Source organism: Uloborus diversus, chromosome 1 (genome assembly GCF_026930045.1).
Source record: "Uloborus diversus isolate 005 chromosome 1, Udiv.v.3.1, whole genome shotgun sequence".
NCBI lineage: Eukaryota > Metazoa > Arthropoda > Arachnida > Araneae > Uloboridae > Uloborus > Uloborus diversus.
Window position 1 is genome coordinate 182,998,332 of NC_072731.1, and position 27,916 is coordinate 183,026,247.

Below are 27,916 nucleotides of genomic sequence, written 5' to 3' on the forward strand. Positions count from 1 at the left end.
GGGTATGACTCTCACTTCGGGACTACTCAGTAGATCGAGATAATGTAATACAAGAGTAAATTTAAGTATATTACAACGATAAAGTGGAGGAATTTGAAAATGTAATGTACCTAATATAAAAAATATACATATATTTAGCTCACTGCTAACATTATTACGTTTTCAAAAATACATAGATGATAGATGGTAAAAAAATACAAATATAATAATTGTTCAAGATAAATATGGAGTCAATCAAACATGCGTTAGTTGTTTTTTTGTCTAAATTGTACTTTCATTTTTCAGCTGAAACTTATGTATACACTGGCAACACATTCAATATTCTCATACGACATATAGGGCAGTCTTGAAAAAGCCGTTGTAGTGTTTCTGTACATTCTTTACACAAGCATAAATGTCGACAAGGAAAAAATATAACGTTTCTCTCTCTTTCATGACAGATTATGCAAAGCTGCCGATCAATAGCAGCAGTTAGTTCTTGCTGCAAATATTTGACTTTCTCATCAGCAATGTCATCAGTTTTGTAAAAGGAAAATGTCAAAATATTACGTTTAGCTCTCAAACAATTATAAATCTTGCTTATTCTATTTGTGTGTTGGTGATTGTTCCTTTCATTTACCAAGTGAGATGAATTTCTTCTTCTAAACAACTTTATAAATATCTTTGTGGTAGATTTCAAAAATGCATGAACATATTGGATGATGATTTCAATTACTTTACTAATGAATGCTAAAAGAAATAAAGCATATATCTTTAAACTCATTGAAAAATATTTGTGCATGTAAATTAATGTAACAAGAAGAATTAAACCAAGATATGCCTTTGGTGGTACATTAAAAATTACATTAAGAAAATATAACCCTAGATTGCACAGTACATTTAATACTGCAGATAAAAGTATATTTAATGCAGCCCATAAATGATTGAGTAAATAAATAACTAATTGATACAGGCAAATTATAAGATTAGGACCTAACTGTAAAATTAAAAGAATAGCTCTGAAAATAAGTTGAATCACATAAATGACATTTTCAGCAACAACTCCAGCAAAATCACTCATGACATTACTGAAAATCACAGTTTTCAAGCACAATGTATCCACCATTTGTAGGATAAGCGAGAAAAACTCCAAAACGCAACTAACAATATTTATAATCACTTTTTTCCCAGTAGTTAAGACGGTCAAAACGATCATAGAAAACTCATTAGAAAACAGCACAAAATCTTGAAAATAACAGTTAAGTATATAAAATGCTGTCCGTATTCCTTGCAACATATGATCAGAGAGGAACTGCATCCACTGCATCATGAAGTCAACAACATAATAATTGATATCCAAGCACTTTTGAAAACACAAGGCAGAGTTTATAAGTAACCATCCAAGAGCATCAGCACAATAACTGAAAATGCTGATGACCATGGTGAATATTAACTTCTTAATATATTTTTCATATAAACATTAGTAGTTGACTTTGAGCACACTTATCAAATTAATAAACTATTACCGGAAAGACAAATCTGTAATACCAATTCAAAACATGTTTATACATGAACGAAACAATTGCGGTTGAGAGCTTGTTGAGATATTTACTACGACTGTATTCACCAATTCACAATTTACATGGAACATAAAAGCCATCTGACACAAAAAATAAATCCTCAACAAGCAAATTTACATCTAGCACATAATTTTTTAGATGTAAACAATCACCGGCCTCCTATCACGCTTCAAATTCAAATGATGAAACCTTCGTCACTTCACATCAAATCTCCCAGAACGGGAGCTAACTTTTCGTTGACTGTTGGCAACAAAACTTCCTTCCCGGTGCCATGGAAACAGAAAACAGCAATGATTGGCTGGCTTTTGTGCACGTGCACGACGTCCTCGTCCATATTGTTGGTTGTCGATTGTTGTCGAAAGTGTAATTTTTCTTTTGTAAATTAAAATGACGCGGTATTCCAGAAAAAAAGGTAATCACGGCTATTCAGCCAAACGAAAGCAGCTAAAGATGAGAAAGAGGACGAGAGATCTAGATGAAATAGATGTTGATATGAGACCAGAAAATGCTAAGCAATTACTAAATCAGAAAATCGATGTTGATGTCCCAGGGTGTGCTCAGTATTACTGTATACACTGTGCGTAAGTATAGAATATTGTAGAAGCAGCCTTACTACATCTTTTCTGTTATTATCTGTAGTAATGTTTCTTTATATCATTTTTGTGTAAGTGTTCCTTTCAACACAAACACACACTTTTTACAGGTTGATTGGAAATATTTCGATTCGATAGACTCTTAGCGTTTTCTGAATGTAAGAATTAAAAAAATCAGACTTAGATAAAGTAAAACAAAAAGAAGATTAACTTTTGGTTTAATTCAATGAAAGTGTGCTCATATACACTCTTCTTACTAGTTGCTAATAATTAGAAAGTTAGTTATTCTTTTAAATTGGCTAGTGGCTAAGTTAGCTTATTTTTTTTTCCTTCATGTTCTAAAAAAATACCAAGACTAATCATCCTCATAAGCAGGGTTGGCTTTCTTCCGGCAGAAACTTGTTTTTGCCGTGCCAGTGGCAGAAACTGGTTATAACCAGTAAAAACCGGCAGAAACTGGCAAAAACTTAAGTGTCTTTAATAACTTAAGTAACTACTAAATGATATTTGTTTAAGTAAACTAAAAAGTTAAACTTCATTTCATCATTTTAAAACTTTTATATTTGGATTAATCAAATTGTATAATTTTAAATAATTTAAGTTCAAAATATATTTCAAACTTAAATTATTTAAAATGATACAATTTGATTTTTACGTCAGGTACGTTGACGACATTTTTGTGCTTTTGGACTTGTCTGTCAGTGACCTTGATAACCTTTTATCCATCCTAAATACTATTGACCCACATATTCAATTTACGGTTGAATTGGAATCTGGTAATCATCTTTCTTTTCTTGATGTGTCCATCACTCGTCATGACAATACGTTTACAACTACTGTTTTCCGTAAACCCTTTGCTGTTTCTCTCTCCCCCCCCCCCCCCACAAGTTATCTGTTCATCCTCCTAAACAAAAATTGGTTGCTTTTAGATCTTTTATTTACCGTGCTTTAGCCATTTGTTCAAATTCCAATTTACTTTCATCACAACTGAATTACCTACAAAGTATTGCGGTGGATCGGGGATTCACATTAGATATTATTGATACCATTTATAAGAAGCTATGTAGCTCAACTAACAAAAATCAAACACTTGCTCCTGTGAACTATTCGAGTTCCGTTGTCTTACCCTTTTTTCCTAAAATCAGTCTACAAATTGCCAAAATCTTAAAAATGTTTCATTTTTCCATCACTTTTTCTCCTGTTAATAAATTAAAATTTTCACAGCTTAAACACCCTGTTCACAACCTTGACAAATGGGGCATTTACAGTGTTTCCTGCCAGTGCAAATTGGTCTACATTGGGCAGACTCGACGATCCCTCAAATTCCGTATAAAAGAACACGAAAATCACGTCAAAAAACAGGATCTCAAATGCTCCTCTATTGCTCAACATTGTTGGTCCTCTGGTCATAATTTTATTTTTTCTTCTGCCAAAGTTATTCACAAGTGTTCGTCCATTCATGATTTAGATTTTTGGGAGTCGTATTACATATGGAAAAATGCTAATTTAATCGTCAATGATTTGTCTAGCACTCCCCCTTTTCCTAATGTTTGGAAGTTTGTTATTTGTTTTATTTTTTGTCCATGACGTTTTCTCCTGAGTGCAACTGTCCTCTGGAGCTCTGACGTAACCTTGACGTCATCGTTTCCGGTACTGCTCTCATATCTTTTACAACTCGTCTCTCATTCCATTGTTCGCCTCGACTGTGTTTAAGTCGGGTGAACCTGTCTTCGTTTTTAATGCACTGATGATGGCACTTGTATTTTAGAGTGCCGAAACAACTGTTTGCTGGTTTTTTAACCTTTTTCCATTCTCAATTTGTACTTTATATACGTTGTCATATTTTATTCACTATGCAGTACAAAGTTTTCGACTACTTTTTATGTAATGAATAGTGATGTGGATCGGGTAAATACCCAGCGGGTAGGTAAATATTTTTTGGGTATTTACCCGGGTATTTACCCAAGGCCTGGGTAAATACCCAAAAACTGGGTATTTAATAAAAAATGCAAAAAAGCGAATGAGAATTTTTTTTTAAAATCTAAATATGAAATAATTGGTAAAACTGATACATACATATGTATTACACAGTTTATAATGTTTTTTATTGGGAGACTTGATGAAACCATGAAAGAAACATATCGTGAACCAAAGAACCTTTCTTTTCAATGTCATAATTGGAGAAGTATAAGCAATTCATTCTGAACTTCAGGATTTCAAAATCACAATCTAGGTTAGTCATATCCAAAATGAAAAAAAAAGGAAGCATGAGGGATGTTTGGAAGAATAAACTGAGAAGTTATTAAGAAACTATGGTGTTATTTATTTTATTGATATTTAAGTGATATCATGGAAAATATAGAAACTAGAAACAGTTTTCACATTAATAAACAAACAAAAAAAAAAAAGCAAAATTTTCTTTTCTGTTGCCTTGCTCATTTGCATTTGCTCCCCTGTAGGGTGGGAAGGTAAATATTTTTTTGGGTATTTATCCGAAGGCAGGGTAAATCCCCTAGTGATTGCGCATTTTGCAAAAAATTTTTAGGTAGTATTAAAAGGTGACTATTATCTTTTTTAAACATAAACCCTAAAATAAAAGATTAAAAATTTTAAATGAATTTTAACTGTTTATGTATATTATGTGTGTGTGTGTATATATATGTGTGTGTGATACAGAATACACCTAAACAATTGAACTAAGTTTGGAGGAAATTTCTGCATAAGATATAGGTAAATAAATTGTAATAATAAATTGAGCAACATTTCGTTACATTTTGATGTCATGCAGGGACATATTACTGGGTTATAAAAGACTAGGACCTTAAAAAATTGATGTTTGCTTTTTTTTGTAACCAGTTAAACTTTTTTCTTTTTGTAGAATGGCTTTTTATATCTGAAATTTGGCTATCAACATTGATTAGGCATATCCAACACATTTAATGTGAATATCATATTAGATTGCTAAGCTGTTTCACACAATAATTCTTTAAATATGTGATCAAAATACAATTTTTGGGCAAAAATTTATTGTTTTGTATATAGTTGGTTGTATATATACATAATGGAATACATACAGAAAAGTATTTTAGATGAATATAAATTTTTGAAATAAATACCCGGGTATTTACCCATTTTGGGTATTTACCCGGGTATTTACCCATTTTGGGTATTTACCCGGGTATATACCCTGGGTATTTACCCCTAAAAATAAGTACCCGGGTATTTTACATCACTAGTAATGAAGCATTTGATTTTGAATTGTGATAATATTGTAATTCTCACAATTGTGCTTTGGTTAGCAAATTAATATTTTTTCCATGCATTTCTATTGTATGGCAAAAAAAATTTTTTTGTCATTTTGTGCGTTTTTGCCACAAATGTGGCAGAAAGTGGTTTTTGCCATGCAGGTTTTAACCGGTTTCTACCAGTGGTTTTAACCACCTAGGCCGAAACTTGCCAACCCTGCTCATAAGTGAATGCATCTTTGACCAGGACTGATGAGAGCCAGGGCTTGCCAGTCAGTTCACTGTGCTGCATTCCTCCCAAAAGAAGCAGCGTTAGAAATTACTGCTGGTCCTGAAAAATCCCTATCATGCTTTATTATGATATCACTCAGAAACACAAAATACTTTATTGTTCTTCAAAACTTTGTCCTTGCTCTTAAAAAATAATAAATTGCTGGTTCAGCATACTGATCGCCACAACATTTCACTGGTACATATTGGATGAAGATGATCTTTCTTAGTTACCGCGAGATAAGAGTGAGCATTCCAATACCCTCTTATTCCCAATAGACTTTCTAATCCCTTTGATTTACTGTAGAAAGGATGTGAAAAGTAAAAGTAACCATATTGTTCACATCAGAAAACTCTTTCAACCGTCCAAATCAGATCTGTGCAACCAAACGCAAATCTTTTCTGTACTAAAAGGACATATGCTTTCTTCCATTTAGGCCTGTATGACAGCTGCTGCCTGATGTCTCTCACTCATTGTAAAGGCTTTAGTATCAATAAAAAAGAAAATGTCAAGTAGTTTACAAACCATCTTAAACTGAAATATTCTGCCGGTATGTAAATTTGGATGATAGGGATAGCCGCTGCTTTTCCAGCAAATTCAGAACAATGGGGGCATCTTCGTTTTGTTCATTGACAAAATAAAAAAGGAAGAGACCTCTTCTGATTTCTGAGTATTTGAATAATACCATACATTTTCATAAAATAGTTTCCAACTTAAAGCAAGGTTTTCTTTTAGACTTTAACATTTCGGTAGAGAGAAGCGAGAGATATAAAAAAGGGCTACTGTATATCAATAATGGTAACTAGTGGAAATGATTAATTCTAATAAATTCCATTTAATGTGTGTGTATACATGTAGACGCATTTTTCAAAATGCATGTAACAAACTGAAAAATAGCAGAGTTCTGTTGAAATATTTCACTTTTTTTTAACCCACCTGTAAATTACTGTCAAAAAGATTTATTTAATAACTGCAAAAAAAAAAAAAATAATAATAAAGTTTTTAAATAGTTCTTCTTTCTAAGAAAATACTGTTAAAAATTTAAAAAAATTTCCAGACATTTTACCTAGTCATTATAAACATCCACTTGACTGCAGAGCATGCTTATAGTATTCCAAATAATGCTTCATATTACTTATTTGTAGAGATGGATAAAATGTTCTCTCTCTCAGTTGGTATACAATAATCCGCATATTCCGCAGAAAACCAAAGATTTGGTTCAGCCGAACACTTCAATGTTCAACAACCAAATAGTAGGCACATTGAAATGTTCAATAATTCGTAAAGGAAATTTTTTTTTTATACATTGAATAAAAGTTACGACACAGTATCACAGTACAAAATCAATTCAAGATGTTGATCATTAATTTAATCACATTCAAACTAATTTTAATGTAAAAGAAAACACTCAGATATTAAATTTAAATTTTGTTGCTTTTCATTAAAAAAAAAAAAAATACACATTACTTTTGCCCACTATTAGAAACTCATTTAAATATGACACAGTAACCAGAAAAAAAAACATGACTACTAATGAATATTTAAAATCAAATTTTTCTACTTCATTTTAATTGCTAATTTTTATATAAAATATGCAGTAAAAAATAAAAAAAGGAAAACACTTGGGTGATGGGTGTTATATTTTGCAGTAGGGGAGCAGGGCACCTTTGAACACTGTAAATATTATCTTTAAAAAAAATGTTATGTTTCTAATGTGTATGGCAGCACATTACTATTGTTTCACTGCAGGGTCATTCCATGTCAGTTCAACCACACCCCAACACCCACCATCTCAGATTTCAATGAAACTTTGTATACTTCTACTTTTCATAGTCCTAAGTAACCTCCTAAAGTATTTCTTCTCTATTAAAAATAGTTTTTATTTTTTGACCCTTCAAAGTTTTGCGATTTTGTGTTAGTTGTTACAGTTTTCTGAGAATGAACAGCAGCTGTTTGCAAAAAAAATTATTTCTCAATTACTAAAGATAAAAATTTTGAAAATTTTTATATTATATATTAAGATTTCAAGTATTTCAGAAAAAAATATGTCAAAAATTAATGAACTGAAAAATTTAAAATTTTTTCAATAAAAACATGATAGTCAAAATTTGAAAATTTTGGCCAGAGAGTCTAAATTAAAATACTTTATATATTTTTTTAATGATCATTAACATGTGTGCTAACATATAAAATGAAAATCTTTAGGGGACTTTGAGGGATTCTCCCCCCCTCCCCCTGCCCCCTATTTTGATAAATGAAAAAAAGTTGATCGCAATATTACAAACTAAGTTAATAATCGCATTAAAGAAAATTTAAATATTGAAATACATTGGTGTTTGAACTTAAATTTAAACATTTAAATACTCAAGGTTTCGTTGAATTGAAAATAATTAATTAAATTAATTAATAATAAATAATAGAAGTAAGATATCGCAAAATTCAAAATTTTCCTACGACAGTTTATGCATGCTAAAAATTATTGTTAAACTTAGGGCAACATAGAAATTAAAACTTTTCAACTAATTCTGATTTATAATTAGGCAATTTATGCAAAGTATTAAAAATCCTATAAATACCAGCTCAGAGCTTTTAACTTGTTTCATTAATCTATTGCAATATCAAACTAAAACTTGGATTTGTTTATCTCTGATCTAATGGAATAACCCAGAAAAGTTTTGGTTTAACATAGCAATTTATTGGATATGAGTTTAAAATGATTACCATTGGCCTAAATATTTACAATTAAGGCTTTGCAACAATCTCATTTGACCCTAAAAGTGTGTTTTGTTATCTTAAGTGTTTCTGTGATCATAAAGGGATTCTAATAACCTGGCATTTGTACAAATGACAGGTATTTTTATTTTACACTTCACTAGTAATTTTTTTAGATGTTTTGTTTTCTTTTTAATATATTTGCCTGTCGCCTCCCTAACTTTACGGTTGCTTTACTAGCTCCCATAAAGGAACAACTGGTATTAGATGACAGCTGATCAGCAATCCGTATGGTTTACATTAAGTTAGTTGCTCATATATTGACTGTGAGATTGTTAACTACTTTTTATTTAAAAGACCCTTTCTTTTTCTTGATTCCTCTTTCAACTGCTGCATTAGTTTTATCAATGGCAGTATGTTCTTTTAAACCACTTTTTATTTTGTACAAATGATTTATAAACCTTATATATATTCCAGTTTAAATAAGTGAAACTTCAGTAACTGGACATACTGATAATCCAGGTGACTCAACATTTATTTTTCTTAAGGTTGGCCTAATGCTAACTTCAATGGCCGAAAACCTTTCTAACTTGACACACATTTTGCTAGAACCCCTATAAGTCAAGCATTTTTAAGCTTTGTATCATATTTAACTTATCAGTAAAAATTTTGATATTGATTTATATGATAGAGAAATGCATTCTTTTTTATCATAAAATATTTAAACATTAATAATTATAATCTGAATGAGAAATATGTTGATTTTTCAAAAAATTGTTCAAAGGTGCCCCCCCCCCCTCTCCCCTACACCATTTGAAATAGTATTGTTTTAAAGCAACCTAGTTAAAATTTATTATTGTAATGTAATCAAACAGGGTTCATACGCTCCTTCAAAACTCCTCCAATACTCCTTCATTTGGGAAATTTTTTTGAAGAACCCTTCAAACTCCTTCATTTTGGTTTGAAAACTCCTTCTTTTTTAGTTGAAGACAACATAGTCTTCCTCTATGACAGTAACTTAAAATACATACTTTGATCGACAACTTAACTTTGTCACAAGGGCGAAGGTATAAGGGTGATGAAGGGGCGAAAATATTATTAGATGACTAAGACATTTCATAATTGAAGTAAACCATGCTTAAATGGGAGCTTAAGTATTTTTCATGATTATTGCATTTCCTTCCACCACACTTTCAGCTGCAAAAGTCGGTTTCTCTAATTATTACTTAAAGATACATAAGCAGATGTACTATATTAGGTGATTGTGTTAAAAACATAATTGTTTAGCAAATGGCAGTTACAATATTGTAAAATGGGTCACCCACAAGTGATGTCATCCCTTGAGGGGGAGACTGGTCCACGAAATTGTGACAAGGGGAAGAGAGGGGGACGAGAAGTGACATCACACAGTTATTATAACAATGTGTTTATAAAAATGACATGTGACAAGAGGAGGAGTAAGATGAAGTGTGACACTTTGTGACAAATTGGGTAGGGGGTCAAAGATGTTGAAAAAAAAATGCGACAACATTTAAGGACAGCCCATTAGTATGTACTCCTTCAAACCCTCATTTTACTCCTTCAAAATTCCTTCATTTAATTTCTGAAATTGAGTACGAACCCTGTCAAAGTTTAATAATCCTTTGCACTTGAAGGAAAAAAAAAGTATTTGGCAATATTTGAATTTCATTCTTGAAATGTAATGATAATAAAATTTATCTCTTACCAAAAAGATTAACATAGCAGAAAATCACTTTAAAAAATAGTAATTTATTAATAATATTTTGTGCAACTTAGATTTGTATATGAGGTAAATGCAAGATTCTTTATTTATGACACAATACATTTGTTGCTATGATAATCATTTATCAAATTATATGTCAGGAAACAAAGCAATTATCCATTTATGCAGAATTACAGATATATATGTAAGCCAAATTAGCTATTTACAACATTAATAAATTGTTGATTTTGGAATGATTTATTTTCAATTAATAGTTATACTTCAATTTACAATGGTAAATGGCAGTGGATATACATTTCCCAAAACAGATTAATGTTTTCTATTTTAAACTAGTGTAAAATTCAAATGCCACAGGAGCAAAATTTTAAACAAATATTCAGTTCGAACTTTAACCAAACATTTAGTATTCGGCAGAATATGATATTCATTGCATCTCTACTTATTTGGGATTAAACATTAGAAATGTCTTTTTCTGGTGCTACTAGTCGAAAGCAAAAATAAATGCCTTAATTAGTGAAGTTAATTAAAAGAAGACACAGTGAGTTGTTGCATAACTCTAAGAAGATTAAAACATATGAAATATAATATCATAACATACATTTGTCATATGTTCAATGCTCGAAATGCACAACAGCTAAAGTGTTGTTATTCATTGCTTTGGCCAAACTGTACTTAATACTTTTCCTACAATTTAAGTCCTACTGATCTAATTAATATTTTTGTGATCCTGGACCAGTCAACCATTGTTGATTTCAAGCCCAGATAAGTAAAAAATTAAGTCATTAATTCTTTTTTTTTCCTTTTTCCAGGAGATATTTCATAGACAACCATGCTATGAAGGAACATTTTCGTTCAAAGGTTCATAAGAGAAGGTAAAAATATTTTTTATGTGTGGTAAATTCTCTCAAAAATGTTCATTTTCATGACCTCATTAAAACTTACAAATGCGTTATAACTTATACATATTTTAAGAGCTTAAATACTTTTCAGAATAGAGTTTAACAAGTTATTATAAGTAACATTTCTGTATTTTATTTTGTATTTACACTCCTGTTTGTGGAAATTGCAACACCATGAAGGAAGCATCATAGTTGAATGAAATTTAATACACAGTTGAGTGGTAATAGGGTAACAACCCCAGTAATTGGCACTTTAAGAGTTTGTCCTTAAATTTACCTCTGTTTTCATTTCTTAGAAAAGAAATATTTACTTGTAAATATTTTTGTACCAAAGAATGTACATCTGTGCATCTCTTTAGTTCACTAAAAGCATTAATATTTGAATAGATATTTTTATAAAAATATATGTATAAAAAGTTACCAAAATCACTAGTAATTGGCACCTGATACCCCAGTGTATGACACATTGTGATAAAGTGATTGGCACATGTTAATAGAACTAAAAAATCTCTTCATTTTTCACTTTTTAATTGCATACAAATTATCATCATAAGAAACATAATTAATGTTAATTTAAAGTGGGTAATTTTGCATCAATTAATGTTAAATCGCACAATTTTGACATTAAAAACATATTTTTGAGAAATAAAAATTTGGAATGTTGCATATGGAAAAACATATCAGGATTATTGCTGTGTCATCAGTCGGCATGCAGTTTTGATTATACGAATTATAGTTGTTTTCACATAAAAAGAAACATTAACCGTGTGATTCAAAGGGACCATAAAAAATGGAGTAATTCTTAACAGTTGCAATATCCGACTGTAATGACCAAACATATTTGTTTTTTATTGTTCCTTTTAAAAATTTAATAGTAGATTCCGGAGGATTCAAATCAACAGTAGAACCTATCTAATATCGTTGCTGCAAAAGTATCAGAAACCACACTAGTGATACATTTCACAACACATTAGGGACTATATAAGCACATGTGCCAATTACTGGGGACTAGCAAAACTGAAGCTCCACTAAATGGCATCCATCATTTTTCAAAAACCCAAAAAGAGACGAAAATTTACTTCTACCAACTGAAAGTAATACCCTTCAACTGAACAAAACTTTTGACAACCAAAATGTAAAATATATTTTAACCCATTACCCGCTGGTGTTGCATTGACGCAACGGTTATAATAAATATCCATAGAAACTAAACTAGAAATCTAATTTTTTTATCGATTGCTAATTGAAATTTAAGAATATTAGTAGAAATATGTTAAATAAAAAAATTGCTTTAAATTTCTTTTTTATATATGATAAAATTTGTTTCCCTCACATGGTTTTTTTTGACTAAATTTGTGATCCAGTTTTCTGTCAGAAAAAAAAAACAAAAGTTTTGGTTTAGATATGAAATGCTTTTAGTCAAGGTCACTTCTTATCAGATTATTCCTCAAAGAAACTGCTTCTACTGGGGAAGAGGGGGAAGTAAAAACTGGCGTTTGTCAGGAGGAAAAACTAATTAAAGTTTTTGGTGGACCGCACAAATGTGTCTTGGTTGAGTCAAATTAGAAAGCATATTTAAGTAAATCATTAACATTTATTAGTACTAAAATACAACATGTTAGCAAGAAAAAAGGCTTCTTAAAAATATATTATTCTTGTAGAATCCTATCCAGCAATAATAAAAATATTGCGGCGAACATGAACAATAAATATAATAGTTATACCACAGGTGCTCCTAAAAAGTTCATCTTGATAATGGAAGAAAAGTCCAGTGATCTTGAATCGTCTTCCGCCAGGTGAATCCAAACGAAGTCTTGAAACATCCACGTAAGGCCGGCCGGCCCTATTCATTTCGCAGGTAGATCAAGTGGAATGCGATTCCATCATCGACCGGACGATGGATCCCAGGGCTGGTAGCCCACTACAACAGATTATACAGGAGGAGACATCCTGGTAGTTGAAACAGGGGAAAGCGAGATCGATGGGCAGATGTCCACCGCTTAAATACTGCTTCGATGACGTTCCACACAATTTACATATTCTTGGTTGCAAGTTCGATGAAATTCACTAAGAAAACTCAAAAAAATATTTTTGGCAACACTTAATTTCGTTGAAACCGTTACATTGACGGACAAGATTTTTTTCACTGTGATTTTTAACTGAACCATCAATCAAGCACCGTGCGGTTTGTTTACATTTTTCTTACTACGCATGCAGGAAAGAACGAAAGTTTTGGGACTGTATTTAATTAGTGCGGCGTCAAGACATGGAGAGTCCCCCTCACATAAAAATAGGTAAGTATTATTAATATCATTTCCCCAGTACCGGAAAGTCAAGAAAACAAATAAAAAATATCAAATATTTTGACAGCGTTGCGTTGACGCAACGTCAGCGAAAAAGGGGTAGACTGACTGTCTCAATCGCTTTAGGGTAGAACTATATTTCATTTTTATTCTGTGCGTTTTGACTGTGGAAGCTTTTTTTTTCGTCTCTGCCTTTCGAAATGCCCAGAACAAGAAATCTAACTTTGGAAGAAGCATTGGAACAGATTTTCGAACAAAACTCAGATGATGATGACAATGAAAATGAAGAAACAGATATTGTTGTTGTACCACTAGAAATTACAGAAGCTAGTGATGAAGAAGAAGGCAATGACAACATTTTAAATAATGATAATGAAGTTTTACTGGGCGATACTGCAGGCGAAGTTGAAGTCCACTTTAAAAAAAAGTTCAATTGTTCCAAATCCCGTAGTAAAAAAACTAAAAAACGAAAAACAGAAGATTGGCAATGGACAAAAGAGGAACCAATTGATAGGTATCAACCAAAAAATGAAGAACAGGTCCCCATTCAAGCTTTACAGGGGTCTGGCCAGAGGATATTTGGGTCCGTTAACGGACCCTTCACAAGAATCCAATCAACCAAAACGGACCTTTCACAAAATCCCGATCAACCAAAACGGACCCTTCACAAAATTCTGATAAACAAGATCAGATCTTTCACAAATTGTTTATTGAAAGAGCAAATCTGAAAGCAAAGTGAGGCATATTTCTGTGTACAACGGATAATTTTTGGAACCTTTTCTAAAGTCAAATTAGAGGGATCAGCTTCTACAAAATCGGCTAATTTTGCAAAAGAAAAAAAAAAACGGCACTCTTGAGATGCTCCTACAAACGATAAATAATTGCTACTGCCAATTAAATATAATGCTTGTTGTTTGTTTTATCACAGCTAATTAGCAGCGGTGTTGTTGTAAACTTTTCTGAAAAGGCGTTGATAAGCACTTTTTTCCCCACTCATGATTTAATAAACAATAATAATATATATCTGCGAAATTAACTTAGAACTGCAAAGGGATAGTAAGGATGGAGGGAAAATATGATCGCTTCAGATAGGGTTACCAACTTCTAAGTTATCACCACTTAGAGTCTGGCAGTCTGGCGTTGAACCTTTATAATGACTTGATTAGAAACAATTCTCATCATTTTACCAGCTTGTCAATATTTGCGTTTTTAAGGTGCGGTGTGGTGCGATGTTTAACTTATTTTGGGAGAAAATTATATGGGTTTTGATTTTTCGATGCTAACAAGGATGATTAACTTTAAATAAACTCTTTTAATTACCGTTTTTTTTTCTTTAGATGTCTACATTTTGAAAAATGCAATCTTTTAACATCCGATATGAGAATCATATTTTGTTCTTTTTTCAAGCTAACTTCGCTTTATTAGGATTCAAAAAAATGAAAAGTCTTTTTACTTTTGTTCATCATTTTGTTGCTCTCATTTCAAGTTTTTAAAGCAAAATTCCATTTTCTTTTATGAGGATAGATATAGATGTTTTTTTTTGCTTCAACTGTGTCCACAGATATTAATGAAATGTTTATCATAGGACTCTAAATCGCAATTTTAAAATAATTTTATTAAAATATTTCTTTTACAAGCCGTTTTTATACTTTTGATGCCTTCACTTTGAGAATTGCGATCTCTTTGCATCCGCTATGGGAATCCGATTTTTCGAATTTTTGATGTTTATTACGCTTTGTTAAGAGGTAAACAATTAAAATATCTTTTTATTATTTGTTAAAATCACGGAATTTATAAGTTTTAAACGAAATTCTGTGCTTTTTAAGAGTGTCTTGGGTCAAAAAGTTAAAAATGCTGAACCCTTGTCTAAATTTTATTTATTTTTTTGTTACAAATATTTTAAATACTGTACAGAAATGTTTTTAGTATAATTTAACATAATGTAGCATGGTAGATAAATATTGATTTTTGAGAGAGCGATGCCCCCCCCCCCCCGCCCTTTCCACCAAATATCCAGAACGATATAAAAAACACTCCAGAATGATATTCTCGACTAAGAAGAGGAAAACACTCAACTTTAAGTTCAATTGATGCAGTTTGTGCCATCTCTAAATTCTAAAATTTCGTTTTAACAATTTTTTTTTTTTTTTTTTTTTTTGTGAAATTATTTGATTTTTCACAAAATTAATTCATTTTTCACAAAATTATTTGATTTTTCACAAAAAACGGACCCTGTGAAAAATCCTGGACAGACCTCTGCTTTAAGACACACTCTAGAAGGTAAGGCTAGTGTTGATATTTTTAATCTTTTTTTTTTATTCCAATGTTTTATCGCATCTTGTAGAACAAACAAATTTGTATGCCCAGCAAAAATGATGGAATGACAACGCTGTTGTGATTATGGGTTCAACCTATGGAAAATTGAGCCTGTCAAAAACGTTTCTCGCTATTCCAGAAACCAGAGGAAGAAGATTTCTGTTCCTCAACCTTGTATAATTGAGCAATACAACATGAAAATGGGGGGTGTTGATTTGTGTGACAATTTAGCTTCAAATTACAGAATTAGAGTCCGAGGGAAAAAATGGTGGTGGCCAATATTCTCCAATTATATTGATGTTGCATTAACCAATGCTTGGAAACTTTCAAGACTATGGAAAGAAGAAAATAGAAAGTCACTATTGGATTTTAGGCGAGAGGTTGCACTTCATCTTTTACAGACCCCTTATGATAGTAACATGAAAAAGAATAGTCCAGCTACAGGATGGCCAAGCAAATTCAGCTTACTAATGCCTGTATCTGGGGGACATTTTATCGTAAGGTCGACAGACAATAAAAGACTACGCTGCAAGAATTGCCACAGCCAAACTATTTGTCGCTGCAATGTGTGTAAGGTTGCACTTCATCACGATTGCAGCGAAGCTTTTCATGTGTAACTATAAAAAATCGATGTTTCCTCAAAATTTAAATTTTCTGAAATGCATTTATGTGCTTCCCTTAAGCCAGAGAAGAAGCTTTTGTAACAAAAATGGTCGATTTGGCACAATTGTTTCTCTTTCCTATGCACTGCTATAATTCAGTAACATGAATTGAAGTTATAATCTTTTAAGTAAATGTACATTCAGTTGGTATATAGCCTTCTACTTTTAAGAGATTAGATGTGAATCTTATTTTAGGACATTTTTGTTGGAAGTGCCAATTACTGGTGACCTGCCAATTACTGAGGGTGTTACCCTAGTACAAACAAATGATTACATTTTCAAACCAAATAAACAATAAAAAGAGATAGAAATTAGTATTTTGTGTGGCCACCACGCCCCGCAATAAGAGCTGCTACACGACTCAACATGGAGTGAAACAAAGTTTGAATATCTGCCTGCGGAAGAGTATTCCATATTGTTTGTATGCGCAACCAAAGTTTGTCTGTTGAAGCAACAGGACGAGGATCATGAGCGAGATGCTGCCCAAAGAATCCCACACATGTTCAATCGGTGACATATTTGGGGAATATGCAGGCCAAAGAAGAAGCTGTACCTGCTGCGAATCAAGGTGGGATTTGACCGATACGAACCACCGATAATCATACACGCCTCGCTACAGCCATCTATTTATATTCGGTTCGATCCGCCGTTCAGAGGGCACTGCTCAGCATATGCATGCGCTACCGGTCTGCAATTCTAATCATTTGCATATCATGCCCTACTTTACATTTCCTGCAATTTTCAGCTTACTCGCATAAGTCCTTCGTGGTGTTGCAATTTTCACAAACAGGAGTGTATTTTTGCTCAAGTTCAAAGTACCTAAATCATTTTAAATATAATTTCAAAATAATTTTGCTTTTTTTTAATGTTGGTTCTCAGGAGGTTGCATCATTCCCTCCCTCAGACTTTCAAATGTGGCATACTAATTCGTTTTCAGTGCAGCTGTGATGTTGGAAAAAAAAATGGCCAATCCTGACTCTGTGAACTTTATTACCTCCGACTCTTTTACCCCAAAATCATTCCAACTTTGCAGGTATGACTGATTGTGGACTCAAAGGGGGAAACTTGTGGACCCAGATGTAAAATGACCAACCCTGAGTCCTTTACCCCAAAATCAGTCTGACTCCACAACTTCGACTCTGTAGCCATGGTTTTTAGGACTTCACTTTTGAAAACTTTGGAGCTGAGCCCCTACACATCATTGAAGATCGACTAAAATTTGTTTTGTGGGATTTTATTTTGCAAAATCCCCTCCCCCCCAGTGCCTGATTTGTGCCTAAGATTTTCTCTTAGGACTAGGTTCTTATTACTGACACTCTTTTTTATTCTTATATAATGCATTCAGAGTTGTTCTTGACGTACTGTTTGACAAACAGATTGAGGTTTTTAAATCGTGAAATTTTTTATTCACTGCTTTTTGTTATGTCCCCAACTATCACACTGCAAATACAGTTGGCTCTCTGTTTAAAGACTTTCAAAGGACCACAAAAAATCGTCCTTAAGTAGAAAACGTCCTTAAATAGACTGCTTTTAACACTACAGTGGACCATCTGGGACCGTGAAAAGCCATCGTTAAATAGAGAAAGTCGTTAAACAGAGAGCCTACTGTATGGATTCTTTGATTCACAATTTATTTCTTAGTAATTTCTTCAACTATTTCAATAATATTTGTATAAATTATTATAGGTAATGTTGTATGGATTCTATAGTTTAATTTTTTTTTTTTGGAATAAATTTACAGGCAGTATGTATGCATAATTTTTTTCTTTTCCCTCATATTTAAATAGAAAAACTAATCATCCATTCACCTCTAAAGTTTTTTTGCAAAATAGCAAATTTTTTGGTATTTCTGCCTTAGCCCGGGCTTAAGGCTCTTCTATACCGTCCATCTTGGTTTTCGACGCTAATGCTTTCTCTACGGGAAAATCTGCTACCTATACAAAGCATAACACGAGAAATTACTGGAATATTTTCATGCGGTTTGTTTTAAACGATGGCTATGACTTAGAACTACAGATGCTCTTTTTTATTTTTTCTGTAGTTATTTTGAAATTTTTTTAATAGCATTTTAAAACTTTAAACGACTATTTTCACACGTTTGAAAAATGATATGGAAAAACGGAAAAAGGAGCGCAAGAGATTGAACATTTCTCTTTAAAAACATATTTTGAGTTTGTTTCTGAGACAATTTGTTCTATTGATATTCTCCACGGAGTAAAGCCTTATTTTCGAAAAACTGAGAAAAACTGCGAAAAACACGCCTTCCACCAGACCACACCCATTTCCCCCCCACACCCCACTTTGAGGGACCACTTTCTCTTCTCCCCCAGGGTCTTTGGCTGCTTCTCCGCTTTTCCCCTCTGCCTCGCCACAGGCCTCGCCAGGCAATAAACTGGATCCCTACTAATGACCATTCATTCTTTGTCGTTTTTTGTGTTGGTCTTGTATCTATGTGACTCGACGGTGACATCCGTTCTAAAAAGAAAACGCATTTTTTTTTCTTTTTTCGAGTTCCTCGATAAGTTTTTGAAATTATTTAGGTGATATATTTTTCAATGCTGTTTTAATATAAGTACACCGTTTGAGTGTAGAAGTTATTTTGTTTAAAGAATCTGTGTAAATTACTGCATCTTATAATGGGAAAAAATGTGAGTCTTCTCGTTTGAAGATTCATATACATATTTCAAGAATTGTCATTGCTTGAACTTTTGTCTTAATCATTTGCGCATAACCAAGATCAAAGAGCTCTACTCAGGTCCGCGCCAAGCCTGATCAACGCCGTTGTGCAAATGTCTTTTGAGCGCCTTTATGCAGTGGCGTTCGGCGAAAATATAGTTAACAGCTGGATTGACGTTTTGTAGACCAATATGACGTAGAAAAAAATGCGTTTGTCATTTAATTGATTTTGAAAAAAATGTGTATTTAATTTTGGATTACAGTGCACGTGTGTGATTACAGTTTCACTTCATATCTCGAACTTATTTCGAGTTCAGTAGCTCCTCTGATATGCTAATGCGTTTAGGAAAAAGAAAATATTTTAAATATTAACAATTCTAAAATACGGAAGGAATTGAATATGATATCTAAAACAAATACATTGTCCAAAGCTCTTTTTCTGACACACAAATAGTTAAAAAAAAAAGGAGGGGGAGAGGAATCGAGTAATTATGGTCAAGTCGTTACTTTTTGGAACTAAAAAGTTAGCCAAAATTGTAGTCTACAATATACAAATATTACGCACAAGTAAAATATATGCAAATACACTTACCATAATTTTTATGTATGATAAAATGAAATAGTCGAATTTCCGCGAGCAATAATTTAAAATCAAAAAGAGACATATTGCACAAATTATAGTACAACATATTCTCCTCAAGATCCAAAATGAAGAATAGAAAGTTTCTCGCGCCTCATATGTTCAGCTTCGTGTACTATTAACCCTAAACAGCATTCACGCCTCCACACGAAGAAGAAAAATGCTGATGTATGCATTAACTAGCATCACGTGATTTCAGTGTAAAAGATTGCACTCTTGAAAAGCATGTTTAGACACACAACATGGCAATAATTTTTCATTTTAGATAGGCAGCGAGAGGATTGCTTGTTTCAGTGAGCAGTGTAATTTCTCCGCCACCATAGGATATATAATCAGGGCCTGATGAACTGACGGTCTGGTAGGTCCATGGACCTGGGCACCACAATTTTAGGAGCACCAAAATGGGGGTAAATTTCTTTATTTCTTCCCGTTTTTGAAAACTTCCACACAAAAAAATTGCAGATATTCCTGTGAGAGGGGGCACCAAATTTTGCCAGGGCCTGGGCATCACTTTGGGCTGACCGGGCCCTGTTGGATACTGGATTTAATGAAAAGTTCTTTTTTTTCCTTCTTTGGTTGGAGAGATTCCCCCCATTTGGAACATTTTTGATTGGTAGTGAAAGGCGCCGTTTTGACTCTGGCGCCGTAGTGCGCCTCACGACCTCGCACATAAGGACGGCGCGACCATGGATCTACTCTCTTAATTCACAATGGTTTTTTCGAACTCTTTAATGTTCCATTTTGGATAAAGGTTTTTCTTTTTATTTTTTTTTATATTTACAATATCAATTTATCAGTCATTATAATTGTGTGAAAAAAAAGGAAAGAAGGAGACTGCGAACAAGAAAGTTCACTATGTACTCTCATCAGCCAGTATCTATCTTTTTCCCAGATAATTGTTTTTTTAAATTTTCATATTATTTTGTGTTCCTCCTATACTCAAAATGGAAAGGGATCACATTTGATTAATCCAATATATATATATATATATATATATATATATATATATATATATATATATATATATATATATATATATATATATATATATATATACATACACAATTTCATGCATTTTTTCCTCCCCTGTGACTTTAGAGCCACAGGGGAAAGTATTTTTTCGAAGAATCAGCAAAGTCAGCACCTCGTATCAAAATGCTTCTCCTTTAAAGATTGTACATATTTCAATAATTATCATTACTTTTATTTTCGTCTTGATCATTTGCGCAGGTTCACAATCAAAGAACTCTATTCACAATTTACAATGCATTTTCCGAACTCTTTTGATGTTACATAAAGTCGATTTTTGCAAAGCGAATTTGTCTATCTTCGCAACTGCGTGAAAAAAAAATGAGACTGCGAACAAAGAAAGTTGAGTGTGGTGATACAGCCATCAGCAAGTAATTTAGTACCTCACAACCTTTTTTCTACGATCAATGTTTTTGAAATTTTCATATTATTTTGTTTTCCTCCAATACTCAAGGTGGAACAGGATCATATTTGATTCAATCAATTTCATGTATAAAATGATGCTTTTCGGCCAGATAGCTATTTAAAACCTCAAGTGGAAGTATTTTTTCAAAGAATCAACAAAGCAATGACGCCTGCAGCACTTCATATCAAAATCATTCTCGCTAGTACAAGAAGTATCATCAGTTGAACTTTCGTCTTGATCATTTGCGCATGCTCACAATCAAAGAACTCTATTCACAATTTACAATGCATTTTCCAAACTCTTTTCAGGTTACATAAAGTTTATTTTTGCAATGCGAATTTGTCAATCATCATGACTGCATGAAAAAGAAATGAGACTGTGAACATGAAAGCTCAGTACGGTGATACTGTCATCAGCAAGTATGATTTAGTACATCAACAGGGGCGGATCCAGAAATTTTTGTAAGGGGGGTCAAGTTTCAATGGATATCGTTATTATTCCTACGTAAAAAAGTAGCAGTTAATCAGGGTTGCCCATCATTCCATGCAGGAGAGCGTACCGCCTCATATGCTACGAAGCACTCCCCTCCCCCCCAAGTCAAAACCCATTCAAATTACCTCCCCTCCCCCTAAATTTTCAATGCCACAGCCTGAGCCATGGATCATATTCCCTCAAACTTTCATCAAAAGTCACATTTCTTTCGGCAGATATGCTGGTCATGTCACCGTAAGCTTTGGTTATATGAGAACATCTATAAAAAGTAATAAAAAGCACCCATAACACGCACAACATGTGGTTTGAGGGGGAGGAGAACTGAGGAAAAAGTTAAGCTCATTAGAGAAATTTGCGCTTTTGAAAATGAACAAAGAAATCAAAATAGCAATGCCTCAGTAAACAAATCCAGTCAATTCTTTGAATTATGACGCGCTAAAAAGAACTACCTTACAGAACCGAGCAAAAAAAAAAAAAAAAATGTTGACATTGATTCCATGTACTATTTTTTCGGATGTAAAGAATTGAAGTTTAATAATAATCATAATGACATTCTTCTCACAGGGGGTCGGCTGACCCTTTGACCCTCCCCTGAATCCGCCCTTGTACCTCACAACCTTTTTTCTCCGATCATTTTTTTTTTTTTAATTTTCATATTATTTTGTTTGCCTCCAACACTCAACATGGAACAGGATCATATTCGGTTCCTTCAATTTTATGAATAAATTGGTGCTTTTTTTCCGCCCAAATGGCTCTTTAAAACCCCAGTTGAAAGTATATTTTTTCTAAGAGTCAAGAAAGCAATACGAATTTTGCAGGGCGAATTTGTCAATTATCGTGACTGCATGAAAAAGAAATGAAACTACGAACAAGAAAAGTCAGTGTGGTGATACTATCACAGTAATTTAGGGCTACAGTACTCTTTCCTCGCTCTTTTTTTTTTGAATTTTCATATTATTTTGTTTGTTTCCAATACTCAAGATGGAACAAGATCATATTTGCTTCATTCAATTTCATGTATAAAGTGATGCTTTTTTCCGCCCAAATGGCTCTTTAAAACACTAATTGAAAGTATTTTTTTCAAAGAATCCAGAAAGCAATGACGCCAGCAGCACTTCATATCAAAAACATTCTCCATATTTCAAGAAGTATCATTAGTTGAACTTTCGTCTTGATCATTTGCGCATGCTCACAATCAAAGAACTCTATTCACGATTTACAATGCATTTTCCGAAATCTTTTCATGTTACATAAAGTTTATTTTTGCAATCCGAATTTGTCAATCATCGTGACTGCATGAAAAGAAATGAGGCTGCGAACAAGAAAGTTTAGTATGGTGATACTGTCACAGTAATTTAGGGCCACAGTACTATTTTTCCTTGCTCATTTTTTTTTTTTTTTTTTTTGAATTTTCATATTATTTTGTTTGCCTCCAATACTGAAGATGGAAAGATATCAATTCATTTGATTTCATGTATAATTTTTTCTCACCTTTTGCACTTTGTTTCCCCACTTTGGATAAACAAGTCTTCTCTTTTGCGTACAGCGAATGAGACTGGGAACAAGAAAGTTCCTCATAGTGATAATTAATTCGGCACATAAATTGAGTGCCTCACTGTCTCTCCTTTCGAATAATGCTTATTTAATTTTGTGTCTTTTGCAATCTATTTTTTCCTATAATTCTCGATATTGAACATGATCATACATTTGATTCATTGAATCGATGCATTTTTTTTTCTTTTTGTCATATGACAGTTTTCAACTCTAAACGAAAATATTTTTCGAAAATATTAACAAAACCATGTTCCTTCCTTTTTTAGGATTTTTTTTTCTCGTTTCATGATTGATGGCAATCTTTTTACAACAGCGTAGTTGTTGGTACACGTAAATATTTTTCGAGACGTTTTCATGATAGATAACGTTTTTCATTTGTATACTGTGCTACTCATATTGTTTAACGCCACTCTATTTTCATAAGGAATTTTATTTATTTCCTACTATGTGAACAAAATGTTTAAATAACAGAGAGTGTCAAACTGAAAGAAAAAAACATTCTTTGCCTCAAGATCAAGAAATCAAATTTTTATGATACGGAAATTCCTAAATACCACTTGCTGACTATTTTGAACCACTGTACGCTTTCTTACACTTCATTCATTCTTTCGAAGTATATTTAAACCATTAGAGTTCAATTACTTACGTTTTATTATATGCATTGGTAAAATTTGTGAACATATAATTTTTATTCTTTCAACAATACGCTCAATGAATTGAAATTATCTTAAAATGTTGATGAATAGGCACATCGACGAAAGTTTGAATTGAAGTAGGCTTTTATCCAAGAAAAACAACAGTAAAATTCCCAATTTGCATTCAGAGCGTGATAAAGGGCTTTTGTACGCAGTAACATGGCTTTTCTCAGATTTAAATCAAGCGTTGATTCTGCATGCAACTGTCAAAAATACTAAGCTCTGCAATAATTTGCTTTTAGCATTACTGAGAGGTGTCATTTCATTCTAATTATTTAGTACACGTGTATAAATAATGAAAACCTTAGTGGGTATTTATCAGTGGCGCACACTAGGGACCAGGGGGTCAGGACCCCTCCCATAGGTCTTGCTTTTTTCCCCGATCGATTACGATTCTATATTTTGTGCGTGAAATAATTTCAAACAACGGTTACAATAACTTCTGTTTTAATAAGTGAAAAAATAAAACCCGCATGTTAAGAGATTTTTTAAAATATTGTGCACTTAGCCTATGAGAAGAAGAATGGGGATTATAAATGAATACACAGTAATAAGTATGTTTTTAGTTTTGTGATTACAAATTGAAATGAGATCCTTTGAACTTGAATTCATTTTTTTATTATGAGAAAAATAAAAGCCTAAATTATTTAATTTCTGGTTATTTCTTTACTTAATGCTAATTATTTATTCATTAGCTTATTTTTTACTGTTTTTTGTTCTCGGGAATCGATAAAATCAAGTCAATATGTTTGACGGCGTAATAATGGAATGAGACTTTCGACCTTGGACCCTCCCTTTAAAAAATTCATGTGCGCCACTGGTAATATGGTATCCTTCTGATCACTAACAAGACAACAGCATTTTTTTTCTTTTCCTGTTTTCTATCGTGCCAACATGCAGATTCGTCAGTTTCTTTATTTCCTCTTTTGATGCGCAGAAAATTCATAGACAAAACAAAAGCATAATTTTCTAATTAAAAACTGCACAGAAAATCCTTGTACAGGGCGCGATTGTTTTCGAAAGATTTACTATTTATGCCTTTTTATTAATTGTAACATTCATCAAACTAGCTATCAGCAAACCTAACTACACAACTACCAAATGTTTTTATTTTATGCTCACACCGACATCCGCAGAAATTCTTCGACATTTTTCTATGATTAATTTGCTTTTCTTTTCAAGAATAGTTTCAGAAATTTCTGTAAAAAGTAAAGCAATCTTTTATCGATAAAGTTATAAAGGTCATCAGTGTTCCGCTAGCCCTCTCCCCCTCAATTATATATTGAAAAATACATAAATGAATGAACTGAACGAATAAATATAAAACAAATAAAAAAAACCCGAAGATTATGCCGCCCATGAATTGCAAAACAAATACAGAATTCGATTCGAAGAGTAAATGTGTAGAATTGTCCCGCGGTTCCAAAGTTTTCAAGTAAAAGTGAGAAGGGTGGTAGAATAGAATAGGAGAATTGGATTCTTTTTTCTTCACCCTCATACTACACCCTTCTACCCGATCTGTTGTCGTGGTGGGAAACAGGCCGGAGGGGTGGGGGACATGTTTTGGAACAGAATCCTTCTTAGCTCGCTCTCTGCCCTCGTCCGACCGTAAAGGAGTACCGATGGGGACAGCTTAGATTTACGACTGTCCTTTCAACAACTCAATGATTGACGTTGTCAATCATGAAATCTGACCAATTAGCAGTGCAAAAAAATCGAGTTAGCCCCTCCCAGATACACCCCCTGTGTTGCCACAGATTTCGTGTTTTCGTCGAATCTGATTTTACGGAGAGGTTTAGAAGAGCCTTAAGGGCGGTTACTTACTGCTAAACTGCTCAACATTTTAGAGTTTATAATTTCTGAAAATTGTGTGGTATATTTCAGCATTGTATTCTCAACTATTTAGCATAACATTAGTTAATTTAATACGCAGATATTTAAAAAAAAAATAGAACCTTGTATATGGTTCTTTATGCAGAAAAACCACAATGTAATAAAATACGCAGAAAGTGTAAATAAAAGGTATGGAACTTAACAATTGAAAATTAAAAAAAGGGGGGAATTAAATGCATTTAAATGTAATAAATGCTTTAAAGATCTGTTTTCTTTGTCGTTCTTTGAGAACTGAAAAAATTTCCAACAATTCTAAGCAGTTGTTGCACTGGTGCAGATGACGCGGAAATTAAAAAATACTTCGGAAGTATTATTTTTTTAGCCAAAGGGTACAAATGAGTGTTAGACATGTGCTTTTAATTCATTTTTGAATCAATCACTTACTAAAGGAATTGCACATTTACAAGTGCTAAAAGGTTTCAAAAGTAGCATAAAAAGATTAATTAAATTTCAAAATTTTGGTAAAAATGTTTCATTAATACAATAAAACGTAAACAAATTTTATAAAATCTATCAATGCAAACTTTTTTCTTTCATAAACTTATTCAATAAAGATAATATCAGCTGTAAACATATAAAACATAAATTTTAGATAAAACTATGTGAGAAGTTATTTTGGAAGCAAACAAAAAAATCTTTTCCAGAGATGAGGTTTAGATTAGGTGTCATGTAGCAAAAAAAAAAAAAAAAAAATACATATATTACTAACTACTTAAGATAGATCTCGATTTATGACTCTCATTTGCAAACAGAGACGAGCACTGAATAGCTTGAAGTTGTTTTCTATCTTACTGTTGAACTATGTTATCTTTTCGTACAATAGTAAAAGTGCGGCTTAAATTTTTCCACTTTCAGAAAGTCAAGATTACACAATTACAAGTTGAAATCATGATTTTTTTTAAAACTTAGATTACAGTTGCGATTGCGCATGAAAAACCTGATTATGATTGGAAGAGTATCCCATTGACAGATTACAATTATGATTACGCTTACACAAAAACCTAATCAATTAATCAGATTACGATTACATAAACGGTGATTGCTCCAAGCCTGATACCGAAAGAGGAGCATATATAAATGAAAAAAATCCTGGTTTAATTTTGCTGTTGAATACCATCTAAGACTCGAGAAGTGTAGCATGTTTTTTGTGGAAAATTTTTAAAGAAATTATTTGAGTTTGGTGGTGGAATAAAATTTTATCTCGATTTGTGGGCCAGCAGAGACCAGGTTTCTTCTGAAAGAAACCCTACCCTATTACTGATATTCCATACACACCACTAAGTACAAACAATGCAACAAGAGAAAACAAGCTACTTATTTCCACAAATGTTACTCCTTTACTGCACACTGCTACAACAGGTGTTTTCTTTGGCTTTTGGGATAGAAATTGCTAGAGAAGGTGAACGAATTTTCACATTTTTCCTTGTAAGTTTTTTCTGTTATTTTAGCTATTACATTTTGAGCCATCTTTAGAAAATATTTGAGTTAAAAGAAGTGAAAACTAAGATATGAGAGATACTTAACATGAAATTTGAGAAAAAGTCGTGACCTGATAAAAAAAATTGGAGTGTTTGTGAATTGACTGTATTAAAAAAAAAAAAAAAAATGAAGTTCTATACTCAGGGCAAACCAAGCTTTGCAGCTTTGGGAAGGTTACTCAGATTCTAAATCATGGCATTATAATAATACCAGGTTAAGTTTACTCCAACTATAGAAACATTATTTGTGAGGTTGTATTAGTAAACTTAATTTAAATTTTGTTTCAGATTGAAAGCTTTAGAGACAGAGCCTTATACTCAGAAAGAAGCAGAAGCAGCTGCAGGAATAGGAAATTATACTGCTCCAAAGAAAAGGAAAGTTGAAACACAAGAATTAAAGGAATAAAATATATTTTTTAAAAATATTGTTTTATAATACATACTTTTTAGTGTTAAGTAAATCTTTTTTAATTACCCAAAGAAAAACTGGCAATTATTGGGAGAAATTCTTCAAGAGGGTGTCTTATAATGACAAATTTTCAATGAGCCACCGTTTCGCTATAGAAGGCATAGATATCACCCTAAAAGGAAAGAAAAATGTTCGAAAAATAATGAGAGGTGTCGCCTTCATATTTGACGGTGACCTTCATCAAACTCTTCCTGTGGTGCCCTAGAGGAACACATGCTGATATACTTCAATCCTGATTAAAGTCGTCTCCCTTTAGGAGCCTTTTACATTCTCTGCATCG

General features: G+C 32.7%; 2 protein-coding genes across 2 annotated transcripts; one reads left to right on the forward strand and one right to left on the reverse strand.

Annotated features, from left to right (window-relative positions):
* Positions 1 to 228: 228 nt before the first annotated feature.
* Positions 229 to 1,152, reverse strand: LOC129217527 (E3 ubiquitin-protein ligase MYLIP-like). The gene has a single exon (XM_054851847.1). The coding sequence runs from the start codon at positions 1,103 to 1,105 to the stop codon at positions 293 to 295; it is 813 nt and encodes a 270-aa protein (XP_054707822.1). The 5' UTR covers positions 1,106 to 1,152; the 3' UTR covers positions 229 to 292.
* Positions 1,153 to 1,845: 693 nt separating this feature from the next.
* LOC129223526 (zinc finger protein 593-like) lies at positions 1,846 to 27,573 on the forward strand. Its single transcript, XM_054858070.1, has 3 exons — positions 1,846 to 2,140; positions 10,934 to 10,996; positions 27,456 to 27,573. The coding sequence occupies exons 1-3, from the start codon at positions 1,947 to 1,949 to the stop codon at positions 27,571 to 27,573; spliced, it is 375 nt and encodes a 124-aa protein (XP_054714045.1). The 5' UTR covers positions 1,846 to 1,946.
* The last annotated feature ends 343 nt before the right edge of the window (positions 27,574 to 27,916 follow it).